At 35.6% G+C, this 22,868-nt stretch overlaps 1 protein-coding gene and 1 long non-coding RNA gene across 6 annotated transcripts; one reads left to right on the top strand and one right to left on the bottom strand.

The window, feature by feature from the left end:
* The first annotated feature begins 434 nt into the window (after window positions 1–434).
* LOC113732746 (putative late blight resistance protein homolog R1A-3) lies at window positions 435–5,407 on the top strand. 2 transcript variants are annotated; one of them, XM_072080761.1, is made up of 3 exons: window positions 668–806; window positions 887–4,109; window positions 4,944–5,407. In XM_072080761.1, exon 2 carries the CDS (start codon window positions 948–950, stop codon window positions 4,068–4,070), a length of 3,123 nt encoding a protein of 1,040 aa, XP_071936862.1. In that variant the 5' UTR covers window positions 668–806; window positions 887–947; the 3' UTR covers window positions 4,071–4,109; window positions 4,944–5,407. The 2 variants fall into 2 exon arrangements, with proteins under 2 accessions (XP_027114485.1, XP_071936862.1); XM_027258684.2 differs by having other exon boundaries at window positions 435–4,109.
* Window positions 5,408–10,566: 5,159 nt separating this feature from the next.
* On the bottom strand, window positions 10,567–14,803 carry LOC113732745 (uncharacterized). 4 transcript variants are annotated; one of them, XR_003458871.2, is made up of 3 exons: window positions 12,380–14,438; window positions 11,849–11,989; window positions 10,567–10,813 (listed from the first exon to the last, which is right to left on the bottom strand). It is a non-coding gene; the product is annotated as an uncharacterized lncRNA (long non-coding RNA). The 4 variants fall into 4 exon arrangements; XR_011840895.1 differs by lacking the exon at window positions 10,567–10,813 and adding an exon at window positions 10,851–11,018 and having other exon boundaries at window positions 12,380–14,443; XR_011840894.1 differs by lacking the exon at window positions 10,567–10,813 and adding an exon at window positions 11,535–11,706 and having other exon boundaries at window positions 12,380–14,442.
* Window positions 14,804–22,868: the final 8,065 nt, after the last annotated feature.

Genomic DNA, 22,868 nt, shown 5'->3' with positions numbered 1-22,868 from the left:
CATTGGATCCTTAATAAAGCAACCAAAACAATTAAAGGGCCAAGTCTTACAGTCTCTTATATTTTGGTTGCGTGGGTGGAAGCGGTCTTAGGTTCACACTTGAGGGATAAAGAAATCCTGTCTTTCACTTGGTAATTGTCCTGTTTCAATTTAAAACAAACCTTTCACACTTGAAGGATAAAGAAATTTCCTTGTTGATAATGCAAGTGTAGCTGCCGGTTGCTTTCCTCGAACAAGAATGTTGGCCCGTTGCCATTTAAATAAGCAAATGTCTTTTATCTTAGTGTCATAATGCTTGTTTGTTGCCGTTTTTAGTGGATCTTTTATTTATTTATTTATTTTTTTAAAGTGGATTCTTCTTGAGTAAATGCAAAGTTAATAAATTCGTTATTTATTTATTTTTCATGACGAAATTACCCTTTTTCTTTTTCTACTCCATTCTGCACCAGGTCAACCGCCCTGATTAAGTAGAGAAATCAAAACACCCATACTTTCGTTCATAGTGACTCAGGAAGTATTATTGTTCAGCGAGAAAATACTCTATTGCTGAGTTCTTTCTCCTTTACCATCTCTGAAATTTGAGAGTCAGAGGACGATCCCCGCCAAGAGATAGAGACATGGCCTCCACTCGTGTTGACTCCGTCTTGCATAATCTGGAGTTGCTCCAGAACAACCTCGAAAAACGTGATTCGTTTGAAACTGGATTTTCCAACCTGCGTGAAGATTTTGAGGCCCTCAAGCTGAATCTGCTGTTCCTGAAACCAGTTCTTCTGTGTGCAAGAAACTGGAGCAACGACCAATTGAAGGTAAGGCTTCGAGCTTTCTTGTCTAAGATTGAAGCTGCTGTAAACAGACCTGGGATGGATATAAACTCCCTCTATCTTAGGTCAAAAAGTGCATTCAATTTGAAAAGCGTGGTCACAGCTTTGAAACCTGTCGTCTCTAATATGCTGGGAAACATCAAGTCCTTTAAGCAAGATGTCATCGACATATACGAAACCTTGTCGAGCTGCAGCTCATCAGAGTTCGGCTCTTGCTTAAGAGACTGTGAACTCGTGGACTTCATAGACTCCGTTCTACAGAATCTGATCGATCTTCTCAGCCGTCGGTATTTTGAGTCCATGGAAGATTACAACAGTGCTTTGCACGCACATATTGAGGCCCTTGAAGACAAGCTTACATTCTTGAAAAATTTCGTTGGCTTTGCCAAAATTCTGGGTGCTGAACAACGTGAATTGGAAGATCTGTTGGCTCACATTCAAGTTGTGGCTCTCAATGCCGCACGCCTCTCTTACAAGTGTTTGTTTTACAAGGAAGATCAAGAGATGCAGGATCCCAAGATGTGCTCCATAATCAGTGAACTACTGGAGAAGATTAACCCCGTTGACCTCCAAGTTTATGTGACATATGTCAAAGTCCTTAAAGCTCCGAAATCCCCAGAATCATTGCTTACCACGGAGACAGGTATGCAAAAATTGCAGGATTTTAATGATTCTCTCATAAGTAGTCTTTGGGAGCTACTAGGGTCCAGTACCAGCTTCACGGTTTCTGTGAAAGATCAAATGAAGATACTCTATGAGGGACTGAGATTCTTGAGAAGCATTCTAAATAAGCCGCAGGAGAATATGAATGAGCTAAATGATAAAATTGTATCTGTCATTAGTGAGGCAGGAATTGTAATTTTCTCGCTCTTTCTGAAAGAAGTGGATGTTGACTCCTCAGTGGTCGGAGAATCTGCTGATTCTTGTGCAATGTTGGTCAACACGAACAACAGTGTTAAGCTCATTGTGGCTCAGCGAAGGGGTTCAAGCATCTCAGGAAGTCTTCCTTCCGATCATAGCTTCAAAGGACAAGAAGTTCGCAAGACTACCCGTTTCAAGCCATCAAGAGGTAGAGTACCAATGACCGATGAATTTGTAGTTGGTTTCGAGGATGAGGCAAAAAAAGTGATTAACCAACTCGAAAGTGGATCACATAAGTTGCAAATTGTTTCCATTGTGGGAATGCCTGGACTTGGCAAGACCACTTTAGCCAAAAAAGTTTACCAGGACTCCTCGGTTGTGTGGAGGTTCCATATTCGTATCTGGTGCACTGTTTCTCAAGAATATAACATGAAAAATTTGTTAGTTCAGATTTTATCCTGTGTGTATGGGGAGGTGAATGAACTCAAATTTCTAAATGAAGAAGATTTGGCATTTAAGCTCTATAAAACGTTAAAGAGAAATAGGTATCTTATTGTTTTAGATGATGTCTGGGACGTTAAGGCATTGCATGGCTTGAGGTTTGCATTCCCGGACGATGGGAACGGAAGTCGAGTCCTAATTACAAGTCGAGACTCTAACGTGGCTTCAATGGTAACATTTGGTGTGGAACCTCACAATCTTCGCGTGCTTACCGAAGAAGAGAGTTGGACATTATTGCAGTGGAAGGTGTTTGGAGAACCAGGTTGTCCTCAAGAACTACGTATTCTTGGGAAGGAAATAGCAACAAATTGCAAGGGATTGCCTCTTACCATTGTCATCATAGCTGGAATTTTGTCAACTATAGAGGATGATGCTTGGAGTGAAGTTGCAGATAGTTTAACTTCAACCATTGTGTATGCTACAGACCAGTGCAAGAGTACATTGGAGCTGAGTTACAGGCACTTACCGCATTATTTGAAACGATGCCTCCTGTACTTCGGAGCATTTCGAGAAGATCAAGAAATTGAAACTGCGAAGTTGATGAGGCTATGGATTGCCGAAGGCTTTGTATCTGCTGAAGTTGAAACTGTGCCGGATACAGAGCCAAAGAGAATGGCGGATTTAGCAGAAGCATACATGATGGATCTTATTGGCAGAAACCTAGTAATGGTTGCCAAACGAAGACATATTGGTGGAGTCAAAACTTGTCGCATTCATGATCTATTACACGAGTTTTGTAAGGAAAAAGCCAAAGATGAAAATACCCTGCAGGTGTTGCGTGGCTATGGTGAACTTTCCACTTTTAATGAGCACCCGTACCTCGAGAGGTTGTCCATTTGGTCCAAGGCAGGGCATTTTAAGAAGTCGAGGCTATTCTGTCCACAAATATGCAGTCTACTATTGTTTAGTCAGATTGAAGAGTCTGATTCATTCATGGCTGATGTGTCATTTGTCTTTTGCATCTACAAAAAACTTCGAGTGTTGGATTTGGAGCAAATTTTTCTGCCGCACAAGGTTTTTCCTAGAGAGGTAGAAGCTCTCGTTGAGCTGAGATACTTGGGTGTTCAGGGTGCAATGAGTTCCATCCCCTCCACAATTGACAAGCTCTCCAACTTAGAAACTTTTGTTGTGATTGCTGAATCTGGTACTGTTTCGTTCCCAGATACCATATGGAACATGACCAAGCTGAGGCATCTACATGTGGTGGGCTGGAACGTTACTTGTTCTTTGCCGAGTGAAAATCTTGAAAACACCTCTGACCTCTGGAATTTAGACACTCTTTCCACCTTGACTGTGACTTTGGACGACAGAGCGGCAAATATAATGAGAAAGGTTCCGAATGTCCGCCAACTGAAGATCCAGCTCTCAGCGGCAGAGTGCTCTGTGGGATGCTGCAACTTAAGTCACCTTTCAAGTCTAGAAGCACTCGAAGTGTTGGCGGAGTCGTTGCCATCGAATCCTGTTGAGTTTTCTTTCCCGCTAAATTTAAAAGAGTTGGTCCTTGGAGGATTGCATCTGCCCTGGAGTAAAATTTCAGCGATTGAGGAACTACCCGACCTTGAGGTCCTCACATTACTCGGCGAGTCATTTGTCGGAGAAAGATGGGACCTAACACCAGGAGGGTTCCGTGAACTCAGGTGCTTGAGTTTGGAAAACTTGGATGTTGTCGAATGGGAAGACGCGACAGATGCTTTTCCGCGTCTTGAGAAGCTAAGGTTGATTGGGGTTTTGGAATTGGAAAAGGTCCCTTCCTGTTTAGGGCAGATTCCATGTCTTGTGGAGATTGAAGCGCGGGACTGTAAGGACTCTCTTAATGCGTTGGTACGCGAAATTGGGAAAGAGCAGGAGGACTGGGGAAATGAGGATCTGAAGATCATTATCGACTAGCCAGAAATGCTTAGGGCAGATTCCTGGTCAAATGCTGAGGTAAACTCCACTCTTTTAATTTTGTCATTTGCGCTACTAATTGTCACATTGGTTGGAGTAAGGGACAAAAAATTGGGCTTAGATGGTACTATATCTGAAAAAATTGGGCTTCGTTTATATTGAGAAATTTGATAAAATATTTGAAATTAAACCAAAATCGCACTAGCAGTTTGAATTACTCAAAAAATTGGTTCTATTGCTTTATGTGTGAATAGCATAAATGGTCACATCACATACAATTCTTTAAAACTGAGAAATTTTACAATTCTTTAAAATGAGATTAAATTTACTGTTGGACGTGGAACTAGAGTTATCAATACTTTCAAGAAATGTAATTGGAGTAGATTCATACGTACAGTATTCAAAAGGGACTGTAGTACTTTTTTAACTTAAACTATTATCTTTTCGGTTTTGCTGATTCTTATCTAGCAGAATAATGATATGTAGAGTTTTAGATCACCGAACTAGCACTTTACAAATTCATACTGCTCGAGGTAGGGCCTGTTGAAATTGTGAAAATTCTTTTGACTATAGGTTTACGTGCTTGAATAAAAAGTGGCTAATGCTTGTTTTTTTTTTTTTTTTTAATCAAATTGTATGGTATAACTTTTGTGACAACACCTTAAATTTGGGATATAGTGGACAAAATTGGAGGGAGGCTAAATCTTGGCGCTCAATGTGTTGTCCAAGATTGGCTTCTTTTTTTTTTATTATTATTATTTTTTGGACATTGCCTCAGGCAAATTGATTGATCTACTTGACTTATTGACGTGCGAAATTTATGAATAAACAACTAATTGTTGCTCTTTCTTTCTTTTTTTTTCATGTCAACAGGGTTGCTATTGTCTTTGGTTTGTCTAGTATCACTGGTATCAGCAGGGTTTGCTCTGGTTCCTTGGTGGTTCCCATTATAATTGCTCATATGTGTGGCTTTCTCTATTTTAAAACAAAAAAGTAAAACAAAAACAAAAACAAAAACAAAAAAAAAAGAATGAAAAAAAGGGTTTGCTGTTGCTGTGGAAGAAGAAAGCAGTTGATGGTTCAAAAGTAGACCTCACGACCAAATATTTTGCCGTTGCTGTGGAAGAGAAGAAATCAGTTGAAGAAGCAAAACTTTTGCCTGTGTTTTTGTGTGCCTTTTTGTTTCGAACTCTGTATGAATTTTGGGGAATTTGGAGGGTTATGAGCTCCACTGTTTATTATTCAACAAAAAAGTTCCACAAAAAGGAAAAAAAAAATTTGTGTTCGACTTTGAAACACTTCATTTGATGCAATAAGTGTTTGGTTTTTGTACTGTACATGTGGACTAATTTACCTCTTATATTTTATTTTATTTGTCAAAATATGGGAACAGATTCCATTCTCAGTTCTATATATATAGCCTATAGGGCAATATTATTGTTTGCAAAGATCCTCATTAATCCTCATACAGCGGTCTGTAAATTCATCAACTACTACTACTACTACCAGAAAACAATTAAAGTTCTCAAGTGTCTGATTTTGATCTGGAGAGTGGAGAATTGAATTTTGAGAGAGCTATTTAAAGCAAGATGCAGGTTTGCTTATAGGGTGAGTCATGGAATTGTTTTAGAATAGTTGCATTTTTTTTTACATATATATAGTTATTGATTCTAGAAGCAATTTTACTTCAAAAAATTTTAGATATCTTTTTTTTTTTTGCATTCTTTTTTTCTGTTAATTAATAATGGGCAAATCAGCCAGAAGAATGGAGAGCAGAAAGTCACAAATATTGAATACTCTGATTACATTAGTAGCATCACCTTCAAGAAATGTGGACGGCAAATTCAGTAGTCAGCAAGCAAATGGTATAGCTTTTCACTAATTTGTAAGAAGGGTAATTAATTGTTCATGGATTTTAAAGACGTATAGAAACTAATATTAGTATAATTTCTATTAGTAGATATGTATAATTATTAGTATAATTGATAATATTAATTATATTACATATACTAATATATATTATATATTACATGTAACTAATAATATTATTATTATAAGTTTGTAACTAATTAAATTAAATATTATATATATATATATTAATTTATTTTAACGGATGGCTGTGGGGGATGGGGCTGGGTATACTCCCCCACCCTTCACCTCACCCCAACCCCAGCCCTTTTAGCCCTCTACGAGGTTGGTGTCCGCGCCCCAATTGCCATTCAAATTTGGATTTTGTCCAAAACTTTTCAAATTACTAAAAAATTAGAAAATTTCAAATTTTTAGATACGATTTCAAAATTTCAATTCCAACAGTGGTAATCCAAACAACAATTATAGGTTCTCCATTTCAAAATCCTTTTACCAAAAGCCACGTAGTTCTAGTACTAATTAATAATCAGTCTGCCACATCAAACGCAAATGGGACCCTCATGCCACATAATTTGTGCCGGGCTACATAAACTGCATGAGGAAGAGTAGCGCTGGGCTGCCCACTGAGCAACCCACCAAATTGTTGCAACTGGGCAATGAATTCTGTCCTGCAACCCAAGCAAAATTGCTTGAGAAATATTTGGAAAAATGGTTATTGGAAGAATCAAAATTGGTATGAATGATCCAACTTTTCATTAATTTGCAAGACAAGTATGGCTTACTATTGGCTCAAACCACTGGGTCATTGGCTCAGTGGCCACCAAAAATGCCATTTTTAAGTGGCTTGTTTCCAAAAAAAAATCCAAGTGGATGTGCTGTGCACCCATCTGGTCCGGTGGTGGTTCAGTTCCCTCTGGATTATCCCTGGATCTCCTTATGTCCGCCCCCTTCCCCTTAGTGTAGGATAGATTAGGTTTATCGTCTCCGAAAAAAAAAGAAAAGGTATGGCTTACTATTCTTGGGTTTAGAAAAACTATAGAGATTAAGTTAAATTATCAAGCTGCCCATGTCACATCAACTATTAGTGGGTATTTAGTGCCACATAATCTGGCCCTCACTAAATATGAAATATCAGTTTCACTTAATTAATTCGGATGTTTAATTTTTTTTTTTTGATATCAAACACGTCTGAATATATTAAGGTCTGAATCTATTATGTTTAAGTGTTGAATTAGATTATCAAATAAGGCATTACTTACCTTGTTCATTTACCCATCATAATGGGAACTTTCCTTTTATAATTTAAATTGTAAACTATTTCCACTATTACAATAATTCAGCAAATTTTGACTGTTCAAATACCTCTCTAAATTGTTATGTATGTAAGTCTTTTTCTTAAAACTAATTATGTTTCAATTAAGACCACTAGACAGCATAAGATTCGAACTGATTAATCCTGCAGTTTGGGCTACATCAACAGGTGGCTTTCAACTTTTTTTTTTTTTAACAGTTTCATGCTTGAAATCTTTGTCTTTTCATTTTTATTTTTGATATTGCTTCATTCCTTTAGTAATTTTCCCGCCTTAAGAGTTTTTTGCTCAACTGATATGGTACAGAAACAGGACAATGTTTGGCAAATCCAAAAAATGACTTGAGGATGCGGATGGGTATCGGATGCATATGGAATGACACCGTACTTATTGCTGATTTGCTAAACTTAGCCTTAACCGGGTAGCCTGAATAATTAGGAATGGCAACCGGACGAGATTAGAGTGGGACACCGTTGCCTAAACATATCCCCCACCCCTAACCCGCCCCGGTCACCCACTCCCCTGCCTCACCCCACTTTCCCCGTGGGTGCCGTTGGAAAAAAGTTTATAATTAGTAAAAAATTTAATTAGTAATTTAGTATAAATATATAAAAAGTATATAATAAAATAAATGTATAATTAGTAAAAATTGTAGTTAGTAATTTAGTATAAATATATTAGTACAACTAATCAATAATTTGTATTAATATAAATATATAATTATTAGTATAACTAATAATATTAATTATATTACACATACATAATTTGATATTTATAATTAATAATATTAAGTATGTTATGTGTGTGTAATATATATATATATATATATATATATATATATATATATGATAGGTTGCAATTTTATCATTTATTTTATTATTAATTCTCCCTATTACTTGACCTGATGTGAATTAATTATTAGATTCTACTCACTTTTCGTAATTTATATTTATTTCAGGGAGTAGAAGAAAAATATCACAATAAAGGCCAATTTGATAGTTATCGGGAAAGAATTCACATAGCAGGCAATCGAGGGCATTTTTGGAATAAGGAGATACAAGTCTTTGTTGGTAATTCGCACAGGGCAGCATTAAAAAGGAGGAACGCAGGGCTGAAGGAAGGAGTCTTCTTCTTCCCCCTGAGGGGGCCGCCGCACAAGACCAGACAGTAGCAATAGGCCATTAGGATAGGAACTATTAGATTGCAGAGAACAAGCACTTTCTTTTTCTAGCTTCACTTTGACTTTTCTTCCTAGCTTTCCATTGCTTTCCTCCACGCATGTCAGGAGGAAGCAATTTTGTGTGGGCTTAGTTCATCCATTATGAACTAATTTTTCTACTCTAGTCGAGGAGCAACGGATGTTTTGGATCACCTAAAATTGTGAGATCATTTTAATTTAATCTTTTCCTTTTATTTATCGATATTCGCATATTTCTTAATTGCTAAGCTTATGGTTATTTAATTAATTGGTTGTCTTGGATCCGGATAATTAATTGATTGGGTAATCTATTGTCAATTGGGGTATTAAATCCGTAATTGTTTAATTACCTCAAAATAGTGACAACTGGCATGATTAGATTTGTGTTAGGGGAATACGTGGGCTAATCTAAAATAACCCTGGTAGTGCGTTATTTGGTTAGAATAGGGCTCCTCTAATACGTAAGGCAGTTGGGGAATTAAATTCTACGGGCGTACCTAGGATTATTTCTCAATTAGAGCAGTGATTAACGGGCGTACCTTGATCACCGACACAGTAAGGAGGGGTTGACTGCCATCGCTGGTTTGGTAGTTATAACCTATTTATTGGTAAATAATTGGGATTGCCTTTGCATCAGTGATCAATTAGGTGAACCATTGCTGAAGTTACTTCTTGGCTAGATCTTTAATTAACATTATCTTGATTTTAGTGAAGTGCCATTTGACTTTTACTTGCCTACTTTATTTTATTTTTGAATGTTTCCTTGTTTTAATTGATTTAGCCCTTTAATTATTGTTATCCTGAGTTCAATAAATTGTGGTTTAGTTTCTAGTTAGTTGTTTATTTTTATTTTCTCATTTGAATTTATTTAATCATCGTCGTTCCTAGAAAATCACCCCCTGTGTTACTTTGGATTTCTTAAGAAACAAATATACCCAGTCTCTGTGGATACGACCCTACTTGCCCTGTCTACAAATTCCTAATCATTTGTGAAAAGGAATAGCCATTCCATTCGGGTATATCGGATCAAGCACACTCTTCGGGAACAGGGTGAATCAAGTAACCCATTGCACACCTAGAGTCCCTGCTCCAGTACTTGGAATTGGGTTTTGGTCATTTTAACTTGCAAATAGGTTTAACTTTATTATCGCACAGGCTTCGACAACCTGTCAATATATATAATATTTTATTTAAGCGGGGGATGGGGCGGCCGTCCTCCGCCCCGTTTTTTAATGGGGGGAGCATTTTACACCCCGCCCCGCCCCATTAGTCCCCTGCAGGACACCCCAATTGTCATCCCTACGAATACTGAAATCATAGAGGTAGAAATTAATCCAGAAATTTAGGTCTTTTCTACATAGTAAAGATCAAACAGAACTTGCATACACTAATGTTAAGGGTACATCCAATGTGTATGCAGTTCAGAAATAATTATTAATTTTATGAATATATTAATTTTGTTTTTACAAAATTAAATTACATAAAAAAAAACTAAAATTTATTAGTAATTTTTTATCTTTAATACAGTTACAATATTTAAGGGAGTTATGAGAGACTATATTAGCAAATGTGATTAGGTGATTAGGGTGAAAATTAATTTTTTAAGGACAAAATTGAAAGTTCAAAAAAATGATACAAAATGTTTATCCCAAACTGCCAGCTCTCTCCTTTTATTATTGTATATAGGTACAGATAATGATTGCTTAAATTGATGTACTTAATCCGTAGTTAGCTAGGAAAGCATATTTTTTTTGAAAAAAAAAAGCATATGGAAAGCATATGGTACCATGTATCATTTTACATCATAAACACACATTTAAAGTTAAGAATAAAACACAAAAAGCTGAGAACCTCCTTTAAGCTCGCCATTTGGTAATACAGCCACTCTGGACGAACTGGGACACAAGCTGAGCAAGACAAAATGTAAATTCGTTGAGCTCATGTCAATACTCTAGGTCACCAGCCGATACACCAATGTTTTAAAACTCGGACCGTTAATTGAACCGGTGAAGTGAAAGGGTCAAGATTCAACCGATCGGACCGGTTCAACTCCAGTTCAATAAATAAATAAATAAATAAATATATATATATATACACACACACATACCTGCGCACAGAATAAGATATAAATGTTAAACCACAATTAACATAAGAGCAATATCATAGTTATCCAACTTACATGTCCAATTGTCTAAATATTAGAATTAACAAAAAAACAATATAAGTGTAGAAAACACTCAAAAGGTCCAAACAAATCCAATTTCTGAGGTTTCTATAATCTTCTTCGTCATTCTGGGACAACAAAGCTTCAAAAATAAGCCATCTTGACAAGTCGTCATCGCCATCCAAGACCATTATATGAATCACTGGCAAGTGATAAAAGTATAAAATTCATATTAATATCATCACACCAATTGATACAAATCTTAAAAATAAAAATAAAAGAGTTCAAACAATTCTATACCAATTACAATTTGAATATTTAATGCCAATCATCATCTTCATCATCATTAAAAAAGTTTCGACGCTGAAATATTTCTAAATCAACATCTTCTGCTTCATCTTCATTATCTAAAAAATTAGCATATTTAATTATTTACACATTCAACTAGATATGATAAATAAATTACAATTTCAGCTTTTACAATAACAGGGGATCTTCTTAGACAAATTAAAAACACAGGTCAGGTGACATATTCTTTTATCTGATTTTTCCAAACAAGTTGCAGATCCAGTTCAACTAACTGAACAATCTCATATGCACTTTCTCAAGGTGAAAAGAACCAGCCCTTGTGGAGAACATGGGAGTGGGACTTTGTTGTCTAGATATACATAAAGCTAAGGTTAGTTGGCCTGGACGCCCTTGGTACAAGGACAGGGTGACCTTCACTTCTGGCTACTGACCATTAGATAACTACAAAGAGCTCAGCTTATATATGTTAGGACAAGTAGACACACGGATACCATTACATCAAAAGAATTAGACAAATTTGTGAATCTCTTTGTTTTCAACCTCTTAAATAATAAGAGCAATAATTGCATTGCACAACAACAATACACAACAACATCACCTTAAACTCCAGACAGTAAAAGCAATCTCTAATTCTTAAAAATAAACTCTATTGAATACAAATGAAGGGATTCCAGTGGTACACATCCATATTCATTCCTATCACAAGAATTTCCAGCAAAAAGAGATGCGCCGCTTAGTAATATCAAGAGTTTGATCCTGTGATGACTGCCTTCATGCAAGAGGACACTGACAAAACACGCCCGAAGGGAAAGCCAAAGAGAATCGAAGTTGAAAGAAAAATTAAGAACCCTGACTGAGTACAGGAACTAGACCTTGTAAAAAATCAACAGGCAATAATACTGATCATGGTCAACAAATAAGTAATCACCTTTTCTTCGTTTTCTTTCTGTTGCTGATCATAATCAAGAAAGCCAATCATTTCTTTATGTAGTTATTCACATTTTGCATGCATGCAATCATCCAATGACAAAACCTTCATGCTCCAGGCTCCAGCACTCTCTGTTTTTACCTGTATCAAAACTCATAAAGAATTTCTTTTAGATAACAAAAACCCATAATATGACGATCATATCCAATTTTACGGTTCTTCTGCTCGAAGAATCGTATTCCACAGATCATGAAACATCCTCAAGAACTAGCTAGTCTCGATATTATTCTAATAAACTGAAACAGAGAACAAAACTACCCAACTAATAAAAATTGCACCACTATTTTCCTCCATAAATTCCAACAATTTCCCGGCAAGATAATCTGGCAACTTATTTTTTGGGTAGTAGTGTAAAAATTTCAAAAAAAAACCAGAAAAATAAGTATAGCAAGATCAGAAATATACTAACAAAATTTAAAAAAAAAAGAAATTGATGATATATATACAGAGGGCCGAGGGGATCAAGTTTACTTGCTTCGTGCTTCCTTCGTGCTGATTGCTATGGATCAAGTTTGGAGTTTGGACTGAGAAGCCGAGAAGGAAATAGAGACGGCAACGACGGCAACTCGGCAAGAGCAGCCAAGCAAGAAGACTGAAGAGGCGAAGATTGGAGTGAAGAATAGACTGAAGACTAGGTTTAGATGTTTAGTCCTTAATTTCAGTCAAAATTCAGTCAATTTTGTGAAAAATTAAAAAACCGCGGTTCACGGTTCGATCCGAGTTTAACGGTTTGAGCGGTTTTTTACGGGTTTGCCCGGTTCTAGAACCAAGTCAACACCAGCTATGAACCGGACCGGACACATGGCCGGTTCGCGGTTTGACCGGTCGAGCCGGCCGGCCCGGTCCGGGTTTGAAAACATTGCGATAACTCGGACTATTCAGACAGCAAACATAATACTGGACAGAAATTTGCATGTAAACATCTCCAACCGTTCCATTAGACCAAAAGCAAAATATACGCCTGTCAAATTACTATATCAAATTATAACTCAGTTACGAGCAAAAAAAAGGCATACTTCATATTATGTGAACAAGCAAAAAATTTTACGTGGAAATAAGGGCGACTTAAAAGGTGGAAACTGCTGTTAACTTGAGATTGTTTGAAGTAGATAGCTCTCCATAGCTACTAGAAAATTATAAAAATGGAAAACTAGATGGACATCGCCATTCATGATAATAAGCTGTGCATTGGACATGCCTGTCTCATTTAGGCTCAAATTCATGTTATGCTAAACGGGTATAGAAATAGCTGCACAGGCTAAGCTAACAGGGAGATCTAACTCGACACACTCAATAATGTAAACATATCCAAGCACCACATTTATCTGTACAACTCTATTTGGTTACAGAATATTTGTCCACAAATGCCAGATCGACCTGAATGATAGCAGGTGCTTGAGCATTGAAAGGTTTCGTATAGATCAATTATGACTACAGTTGACATCTGGCTTCCAGCTCTACACACAAAATACAATAAATAGCCATATGAATCCAACATTTTTAGCTCACAAATACTTCAAAACCACAAACAATTATTGACTTGTACCAAATATGAATTTCTCAATTCCCCTTTCTAAACAGGACAGCAGCATAATAAGAGTTGGCAACACCATGCATGGGAAGAAATTTTATGTGATGTATCATGACAGACACAATCGGAAGAAAGTGGCATAAGTTTCAAAAAGTTATTCACTGTAAAATATGTCAAGCTAGAATTAGTAAAGAACTAAGCATCACTAAATGAATTTATGAAGTGGGTGTATCCAATGCGGTAACAAACAAATAAATATTTCCAATAAAATGGACACATAAAACATAGTTGCAGAACATCCACCTATCAAAGATGGTAAAACGCCATGTGTGAAGATTGATAAGATCAAGGAATGGTGGACTTCAGTTGTAATTTCGACAATTTTTTATCATGCTATCCAAGGCCATTAAAGGATTCTAGCAAGAGGTAGGTGGAATTTGGACAGGTATTACAAAAGTGTGATTGCATCTAAATTGGTACCAAAAGAGCAACAAGGGTGGACATTGACAAGGAGAACCACTTTAAATTTGCCAATTGTGCGGAAGCAATCTTGGTATTGCATTTTGCAGTTAGAGGCTACAAAGTCCACAAAAGTTTTGGCAACTCAAAGGACTATAACAAAGTTCAACAAAAAGGAGACAAAAAGACAGGGTTCATACAGAATAGAACTAGAAGCAATCCCAGGTGAAGTGAACTTTGGCACAAATCTAAGGTAGCTACATTCAGGTCACACAGACCACAGGCTTGAAAATGATTTTGTTTGCAAAGGTGGGACACTTTACAAAAACCCAAAAGAGAATTACGAAAATGATGCACTGAATTGTTAAAATAAAAAAAGAAGAAACTTAAGAGTAACTGCAATAGAGCTGGAAGTTCACATAGTTTATAATTCATCCAGCAGGTAACCTACATCATGCAATTCAACAAAACATTCAATGATCCTCTAATATAATCCTCAACAAGAATTTCCAGAAAACAAATTTAGAGTGGCTTCAATGATTGTGTCATTGTGAGTCTTTGGGTTTGTGTGTGTGTGTGTGTGTGTGTGTGAGAGAGAGAGAGAGAGAGAGAGAGAGAGAGAGAGCTAACTAAACAGTAAACTGATAGGTGAAAACCGGAACAAAAATCCTCCACTGAGGTTTACTTCGGCTGTTTCAGACAATGGAAAATCATTTTTGTGTGCCATCTTTCTATTTTTCTAGTGGGAAATTGTATGGAAATTACAACCAGCAGTGTTGCGATACTGCAAGAGTTTCTCTCAACCACCAGTCCCCTGGGGCTGGAAAAAAAATTATTCTATACCAAATCTGGGAGGGAATCTATTAGAAGGATAGAAAGAAGCACAAAGATTATCCAGAATTTGCAATGCCCCTTTAGGAACATCACACAACAGTTCTATACCCATTCAAGTAAAATTTAATAATTCTTAGTGCACGGTGGATGATAGTCATTAAATTGAAGTTTAAGAAGTTCTATGTCATGATGAAGACTATTACTTGTAAATACTACAATTGGCTGGCTAGTACCGGTGTCAGCTGCATGCCATATCAAACAAAATTCTTCAATGTTGCCAAAATGTCTAGCAATGAGTTCACCCATTAACCAGTACAATCCAGTAAAAAAGCCTCCCAATACCACAGCACAAATGGACTTAGTAACTTTAATACCTGAATGTTCCAAATTTCATCAAAAAAACTACAGGAAGCGACTTGGGATCAAGTTCAAAAGATCCCTCTGGTACACCTTTGCTCTCTTGGCTGCTCATCCTAAAAGAAGGTATTTTGTGGGAAAACCTAAAGAGCTCTTCATCACGTATCAAAAAAGTATCCTTCTTATTGTGGTTTCTTCTGTGATATAAACTTCCATATCCTTCCAATTTATCCAAGGAAGCAACTCTAGTGTCAAAAGGATTTCTCTGGACAATCTCAACTATCTCATACTGGCAAGATAAATGATTTTCAGGATTAGAAGCACAGCAACTAAGGTTCCAATCCTTATAGAGGGCCCACGTCTCTCCCTTTTGAGGATGTATTAAGTAAGGACTACCAAGATTGCAAGAAGCAAAATTATCTTTGCAGAAAGCTTGACGCAAAAAGTTACAACGAGATAATGACAGGGCCTCCTGTTTACCACATATAAATTCACCACAACCAACTGGTAACCCAGGTGACTTGAGACTGCATATGATTTTTGTATCTCATCATTACTACTGTGATAACAACAAGCCCAAATTTGACCAACGTGAAACCTGCTTAACGGGTATGTTCTTCTGAAGTTATTAAACAATTTGTTTGAATGATAAATAGGACTTGAGCCTTCAAAACCTGAAGAATCACAAGAATCTGAGAACGTATCTGAATTTGAATTGGCCAAGCCTAAACCTGCCTCACCAAGATCATGTGCTGAACCTGAATAACCTGAATCAGACTCTGACACTGAATGGGAATCATTTAGATCACATCCCGAACCTGAATGACCCGAATCACCAGAATCTGATCCAACCAGATCAATGATAGCATGTTGTTCAGAGTCGTTCTCATATGCGTCCTTGTCTCCATTTTCCTTCTTTTCTTTGCCCTTCTCCAGGTTGGGATTGGATTTGTTGAATCAGGTTTTCTAGAACAACTTTCCTTGCTTTTTTTAGCAGAATCAAGCTCTCTTTCTCTAGGTTCAAGCATCCCCTGTTTTGAACCCAAGACCTTTTCCCTCACCTCAATCTCCTCCTCTAAACTCTTGAACTTTTCCACTTTCTTAACAAGCTCATTTTCTCTACTCTCAATCTGTTTCTCAACCAACTCGAGCTCTCTCCAACGCTCCGCTACCTGCCTCTCTTTTAAACATAATTCTCTAAAACCCTCATCAACAGAACTTCTAATATGCTCTCAAAAAGCCCCTCCTATCATCTTCTCTACCTTACTCAATTTCACTTCCCTAACTCTAATATCATCTCTAATCAAACTCCACCCTTGTTCCAAAATCAAACGACACTCTCTCTCCTTCTCCTCAAATTCCTTCGCCCGAGCTTCAATGGCCTCTAGCATTAGACCAAGTTCTCTAGAACTTTCAGAAAGAGATCCTTGTACTCCATTTAGATGATTTTCTCTAGCTTCCAATCCAGTCAAAGCCTCTCGGAACATTTCCGTATCAAGTCCAAATTTTGCTCAAATTTCCCGGATATCTCCTCCAAAACACCCATAAATAAGTGTGGTTTATAATAATGCGACAAAAAAAAGCTTAGAAAAAGCTTTTATCTCCAGAAAACAAGTACCTGTGGCAACAATTGGAGGAATATGCATGTGGCGACTGTGTCGAATTTTAGTGAGTGTGCTGAAATGGCAACAGGTAGTGTTTCATAGCGGAGGTCTTGGCAGTCACATTGCCCATTTCCGACCAGTCAATACAATTTGGAAGTACGTAGCCCGGTATTCCGGTTTGTGGCCATTCCTCAATTGTGTTTCTTTATGTTTCTTCTACCCATTTGGCTTTTGGCGGGGACCATATAAAACTGATTAAACCGATATCATTCTTACGTTTTTAATGAAAACAATTTTTAATTTCCCTTTTATCTTACATTAATTATTATTTTATTTCATATATATATAATCGTGACGGTAAATAACAATTCAAACGGGATCGAAAATTTGCCTCATCAAGTGCACACACTGTTTTGCATCGGTTTCCCTCCTCACATGATATTATCATTGCAAAAGCAGCATTTTGGCCTTGCAAAAAATTTTAGATTTTTTATTCTGTATCTAAGAACGTGCTCTGAGCCTCTGACCACCTTTTACTCAAAAAGTTTCACTCTAGGTTGTTGAAGATGGATTTTAGCCAATGAAAGGACTGGAGATCGGACATAACGGAGCCAAATTAGTGCAATGAATGTCGTGCGAAATTGTAATGCCCATCAATTCAGCCTTTTGCATGTTTGTATTGGCTAGTTAAGAAGACTCAACCATATAAACAAAAATATTATTATTATTATTAGGGCGAATTATAGTTTTCGTGCTTAATATTTGGCCTGTGTATTAAATTGGTCTCTAATATTTTAGCCAAAATAAATCTGGTCCTCAAAACTTTTTATTTTAGGCAAATTTAGGATAATTAATGAAAAATCACGGTAACTAACAATCAAGATCAAATTGGCTTTAGTCAAAAGTTTTGACTTTATATTTTTAGTCCCTAATGTTTGATGTTTCAATTAATGTGGTCCCTTAAATTTCAAGTAGTTATAATTCGGGCTTTAGAGACAAAATGAAATGTGAATTGAATTGCATATATGACAAAATGTCTTACTAAATGCCTATAAAATTTCAAGTTGAGAGACAAAATGAAGTGTGAATTCAATTACATTTATGACAAATATCTTCCTAAATGCCTATAAAATTTCATGACAACACTTCTTTTCAGAACTAGATGAAAACACTTTATATCAACACAATAACATCATTTAAGTAAAAAAGTATAAATTTTGTTGAATACATTACAATCGGATGACAATATATGAATAATTTATAAAATAAAAAACAAAAGGAGATAATTCTAGTATTAATATAAAAATTTATTATCATTACATTGCTAGTCTACTACACAAGTCCTTGCATGACTTGTATACATATATAGGACTTAGATTGCTATAGTTAGGAATTGTAAGTATAAAATCCAGTAAAGATAAATACTATATCAAGTGCTTTTAATCATTATCAATTAATTATCAGTTAATTACTAATAGCATAAAACAATAATTGTATATATTTTACCAAAAATTGGGATGGATTATACAAAAAAGAAGAAATATATGAGAAATTAGTGCCAAAAATTTAAAAAAAAAAGGTTTAATTAAAACTCCTAGTACCCATGTAACACAATTTCATTTTAATTCGCATCTTATTATATCCTAAAACCCATAATATCACTATTGAAATCTTAAGTGACTAAAATGATTAAAATTTCAAACATTATGGACCAAAAATACAAAGTTCAAAATTGTTGACTAATGGCAATTTGATTTTGACCATTAGTCATTGTTGAATTTCCATCAAATGTGCTTAATATTAGAAATTTTGGAGACCAAATTTGTTTTGGCTAGTATATTAGGGATTAATTTAACATTAATGCTAAACATTGAGGACTCAAACTACAATTCTCCTTTATTATTATTGTAGATTGCCAGTACTTTAAGTTTGAACATACCATAACAAAGATAACCCTTTCTTACATACATACATGTCTGAGGAAGTATACACTTATCAGTATCAAATAGAAATTTGAAATGAAACTTGTTTAATAGACCATGTGAAACAAGATTCTTCCTAACTCTCGGTACATCAAGAACATTAATAAGAGTTATAATATTTTGACAAGTAAATTCCAAATTCAACTTCACTTATTCCTACAATGGGAGCTGTGGCTGAAGTTTTTATGTAAAGCAACTATTCCATTTTGAGCTTGTTTCATAGATTTGAAGAATTCTTTATTTTTGCATATATGTTCAGCCCTAGTACTATTAACCAACTAAGCAAAGCCATCTTCCATAAGGTTCACCTTGAAGATCATTGCAACCAGCCCTTTACTTGCATTATTGAAAGGGGAAAAAATCCACTTTTTATTCTTAAATTTTGAGTTGGGGACACATTTCGTTCTCAAACTTTTAGGCGCACCACATTTAATACATGAATTAATTATTTTGGGCCACATTTCGTCCAAAAGGGTAAAATGTTCAATTTGAATGGAGAAGACTGACGTGGCCGTTAATTTTGACTGAGAAATTGTTTTTACTTAATGGTCACATGCCAAACACGTGACTTTCTCCATCCAAATCAAACAATTTACTGTTTTTGGACTAAATATGGCAAAAAATAATTAATTCATATACTAAATGCAGTGCGTTTAAAAGTTTGGGGACAAAATGTCTCTCTCTCAAAATTTAGCGACGAAAAGTTGATTTTTCCCTTATTGAAGGCCTCTTACTTCTGACTTTTAGCCTTCTTAAGAAGTTTATATTTGGACTTGTAGCGTGCACGTTTGTTGCAATGGTAGCAATTTCCTCTCTTATTCATTTTTCTCATTATTTTAGTGATTCTTGTATTGATCATATTTCTTGCCTCGAGACTTGCTCGAGTGTCCCTCTTCTTCTTTTTTTTTTTCGGAAACGATAGATGATTGTATTGATAAAAAACTTATAGTATTTGAGTAACGGTCCAAAAAATTATACAACTTGTAACTTGACATTTAAGGAGTAGCAAAAGTTCTCTCCTCATCTCTTAAAATGCCCATAGCATATAGGCCAAGACTTGTATTTTGGTAGAAGAATCTTGGTTCTCATCTTGTGTTTGAGAATCTTTCCTCCTTTGCATGCGAAATTTCCCCTCAACTCTTTATGGACTTTGCAACACTTTCAAGACAGATGTCTTCTCTCTTTATATCTCAAACTTCTCTTGAAATCTTTTCATGTTGGAAACAATTTGTCTATTATGGAACTCACAGCAATGATTTCATCCATATGCATATTTTACTAAGTAAAACGGTTCAAAAATTTCTCAAATTTTCTGCAAATTGTACCATAAAAGGTCTTGTATCTACCATTTTATAATTGTTAAAAAGGAGAAACAAAGAACTGATCTTAATTATAGTATCCTCTTGCATGTATTTGGATTTGGATTGTCACCGTGTGGTAAATATCAAAGAGTTCATCACTCATTTCATTAAGGATGTGGCCTCTCTAAATTTAATAATCATTGTCCCATTTTTGCTTCTTTTTATTTTCTTTAAGAGATTTTTTGTCTCCTTATGTGCTAAGTTTTGGTGTTGTCAAGAGACACATACAACCTTCATCATTTTTTGTCAAAATACGAAGTTTCCTTCATCTCCATATTCACGGTGTTGGTTGCCAACTCTTTCAAAGAACTAGTAGTTCTTCAAATATAGTCTTAAAGATTGTTGGAAAATAGAAATAAAGGGAATTTTTTAAATATGTATGCCAGTAGAAGAAAATTATAACCAAGTTGAGTATTATGTACACTTTCCTTAAAGCTATATTTATCCCTTATCTAGTGCAATAAAAGGAGAAATATCCTTGAGGATAAGGTAGAGTGATAATGCTTAAAAGAAACTTACACCTGTTTCTTAAACCTTAGAACCAAAGCTATATTTTTTGAGCTTTCCAGCCATGTTGTCTAAGAGATGTTAAAAATTATAGATTAGTTCTATACAATGAGTTCTTACTGCTAATACTTTCCTTCCAAAATTCTTGTATACTATGTAGTCAAAACTTAAAAAAAAAAGAAAAAAAAGACAAGGGACAAAAGAAGAGCTCACAAACATCATTAACATCAGTGCCAATGGCTTCACTGACATTAACTATCCAGGAAACCTCACTGTATTTTCAAAATATGTACTCACTTAGCAACCAAAAAGTTCAAAATTCAAACATCATATATGTAGTTCCCACTGATGCTTAAAACTAAACAATTTAGTATAACTTCGTAGTCATATACTACGGTATAACATATTAAAAGGAGAAGAATGCTTCCTAACGAAAAGACCTGATTACTGAATCATACAAAAAAAAATCTCAATTCTTTTATCAACTCGACATTCATAAACAAACAAATAGGCTAACGAGAGTTTGGTAAATTTACTAGTTGGTCCAAAATCCTAGAAGGTTTTCTTGTGCATGGTCAAGAGCATAAGGTATATAAACTTGTTAAATCCTTATATGAATTAAAACAAGTACCTAAGTAATGGCATAACAAAATGATCAAGTTATTCATACTAATGTCTTTTAGGTTCATGAATCTCTGGCAAGTGTGTTTTTCAGACTATTTCTTGCCCAAGAAATCCTTCCTCTTTTTTTTTTGGCCTTTTCGCTCTATTCATCCTTACGGCCTTCTTTTTATTCAATTTAAACCCTCTGACAAGAAAAAGAAGGTCATAATCGATACCTTAAATAAAAGATCAAAAATTTTTTGAGCAACTGCCTCGTGCATCTCCCAACAAATTGAACACCCCATTCAGCCCTTGGTGTGCCCAAGTATTCCCTTCAAAACAATTTTGAAGGGATCTATATCCAAAACTTGACTCTGTTTGAATTGTACAGTTTTCTATCAAAAAAATTATATAATTCGTGAACGCATTTTTGAATCGTATTTTCATTTTATATGTTTCAAATTATTATAATATTTTTTTATAAAAATTTTAAAAAATAATAATACAAACGGACCTTAGTTTCACTGTGAGTTTGTCGTTTCTGGCTTGCATGTATATAGGTGACAAGACGGAGGAAGGGGAAGGATAGAAGAGATGAATTCGGATGTTTTGGAAATTTTTTCTTTAACCAGTTTTACAGGTAGCCTATCCCAAAAACAGTTGTTTTGTATTTTCTCACCAACAAGGCAACGACGCGTCTTGTGTCCATACTATTTCAGAAGCATCCGCAACATAGGTAGAAAAGGGGCCAAAAAAAAAAAAAAAAAAGCTAAGAATTCAGTAGTGTCTTTCCTGTCTAGCACGTGATGCTTGTCGGGAACCTTTTCGTTCTACTTTTATTGCGGCAATTCTAAAATGAATGGAAGAAGGTTAAAAGCTGCTACATTCAAGTTATAAGGCGGGGAAAAACATTTTTTTGTTGATGGCCGGCGATATTGTTGCCGTCCACTTTTTAATAGCACAGTCAATTTCTTTTGAAATAACAATTTCATGCTTTTTTAAAAGTGTACCCAACCTGTGACCATTGAGGGGCATAATTACTTCATTTTTAACAAAAATTTGGTGTGGAAATAAGAAAGGCACAATGGATGTTCTGTTTCATTTTTTATGTCACTCTCTATCATACTTTTCATTATGTTGTTATCGGTGTATTTGGGTCAGGCAATCCGTAAATTGGCAAGTTGGTAGGAAAAAAAAAAGAAAAAGGGAAAAAAAATTAGCTAGGTGAACATTTCAACCAGGCATGCACTATCCACGCAGTACATGTATCATCATAAATTGCTGAGCACAGAAAGTGAATATGTCTTAGTAGTTCTTGATAGTTAAATTAACTTTGGTTTGATAAAATTAAATGATCTCCATTGGATCCTTAATAAACCAAACCAAAACAAATAAACGGTCAATTCTTGTATTCTCTTATATTTTGGTTGCGTGGGAGGAAGATGTCTTGCGTTCACACCTGAATGATAAACTAAAGAAATCCTGTCTTCACTTTGGTAATTGTTTTGTAGCAATTTAAAATGGACTTACAAAATCATTATGAGCTTTGAGCAAATTATCCTTATTATTACGGCAGACCCAAAAAACAAAAGAGTTAAATAGATAATAAATATTTTTTGGCCCACAATTTAGTTATTGATATTAGTGGGTAGGCCAGGGCGCAGCATGGCCAGACCCATGCTAGTTAAAAAGGCTAAAAACCACCACCAACTCGGTAGACTT

This window comes from Coffea arabica, chromosome 2e, assembly GCF_036785885.1.
Source record: "Coffea arabica cultivar ET-39 chromosome 2e, Coffea Arabica ET-39 HiFi, whole genome shotgun sequence".
Taxonomy (NCBI): Eukaryota; Viridiplantae; Streptophyta; class Magnoliopsida; order Gentianales; family Rubiaceae; genus Coffea; species Coffea arabica.
The sequence above is the reverse complement of the archived record's forward strand: the minus strand, read 5'-3'. Positions and strand labels throughout refer to the sequence as shown.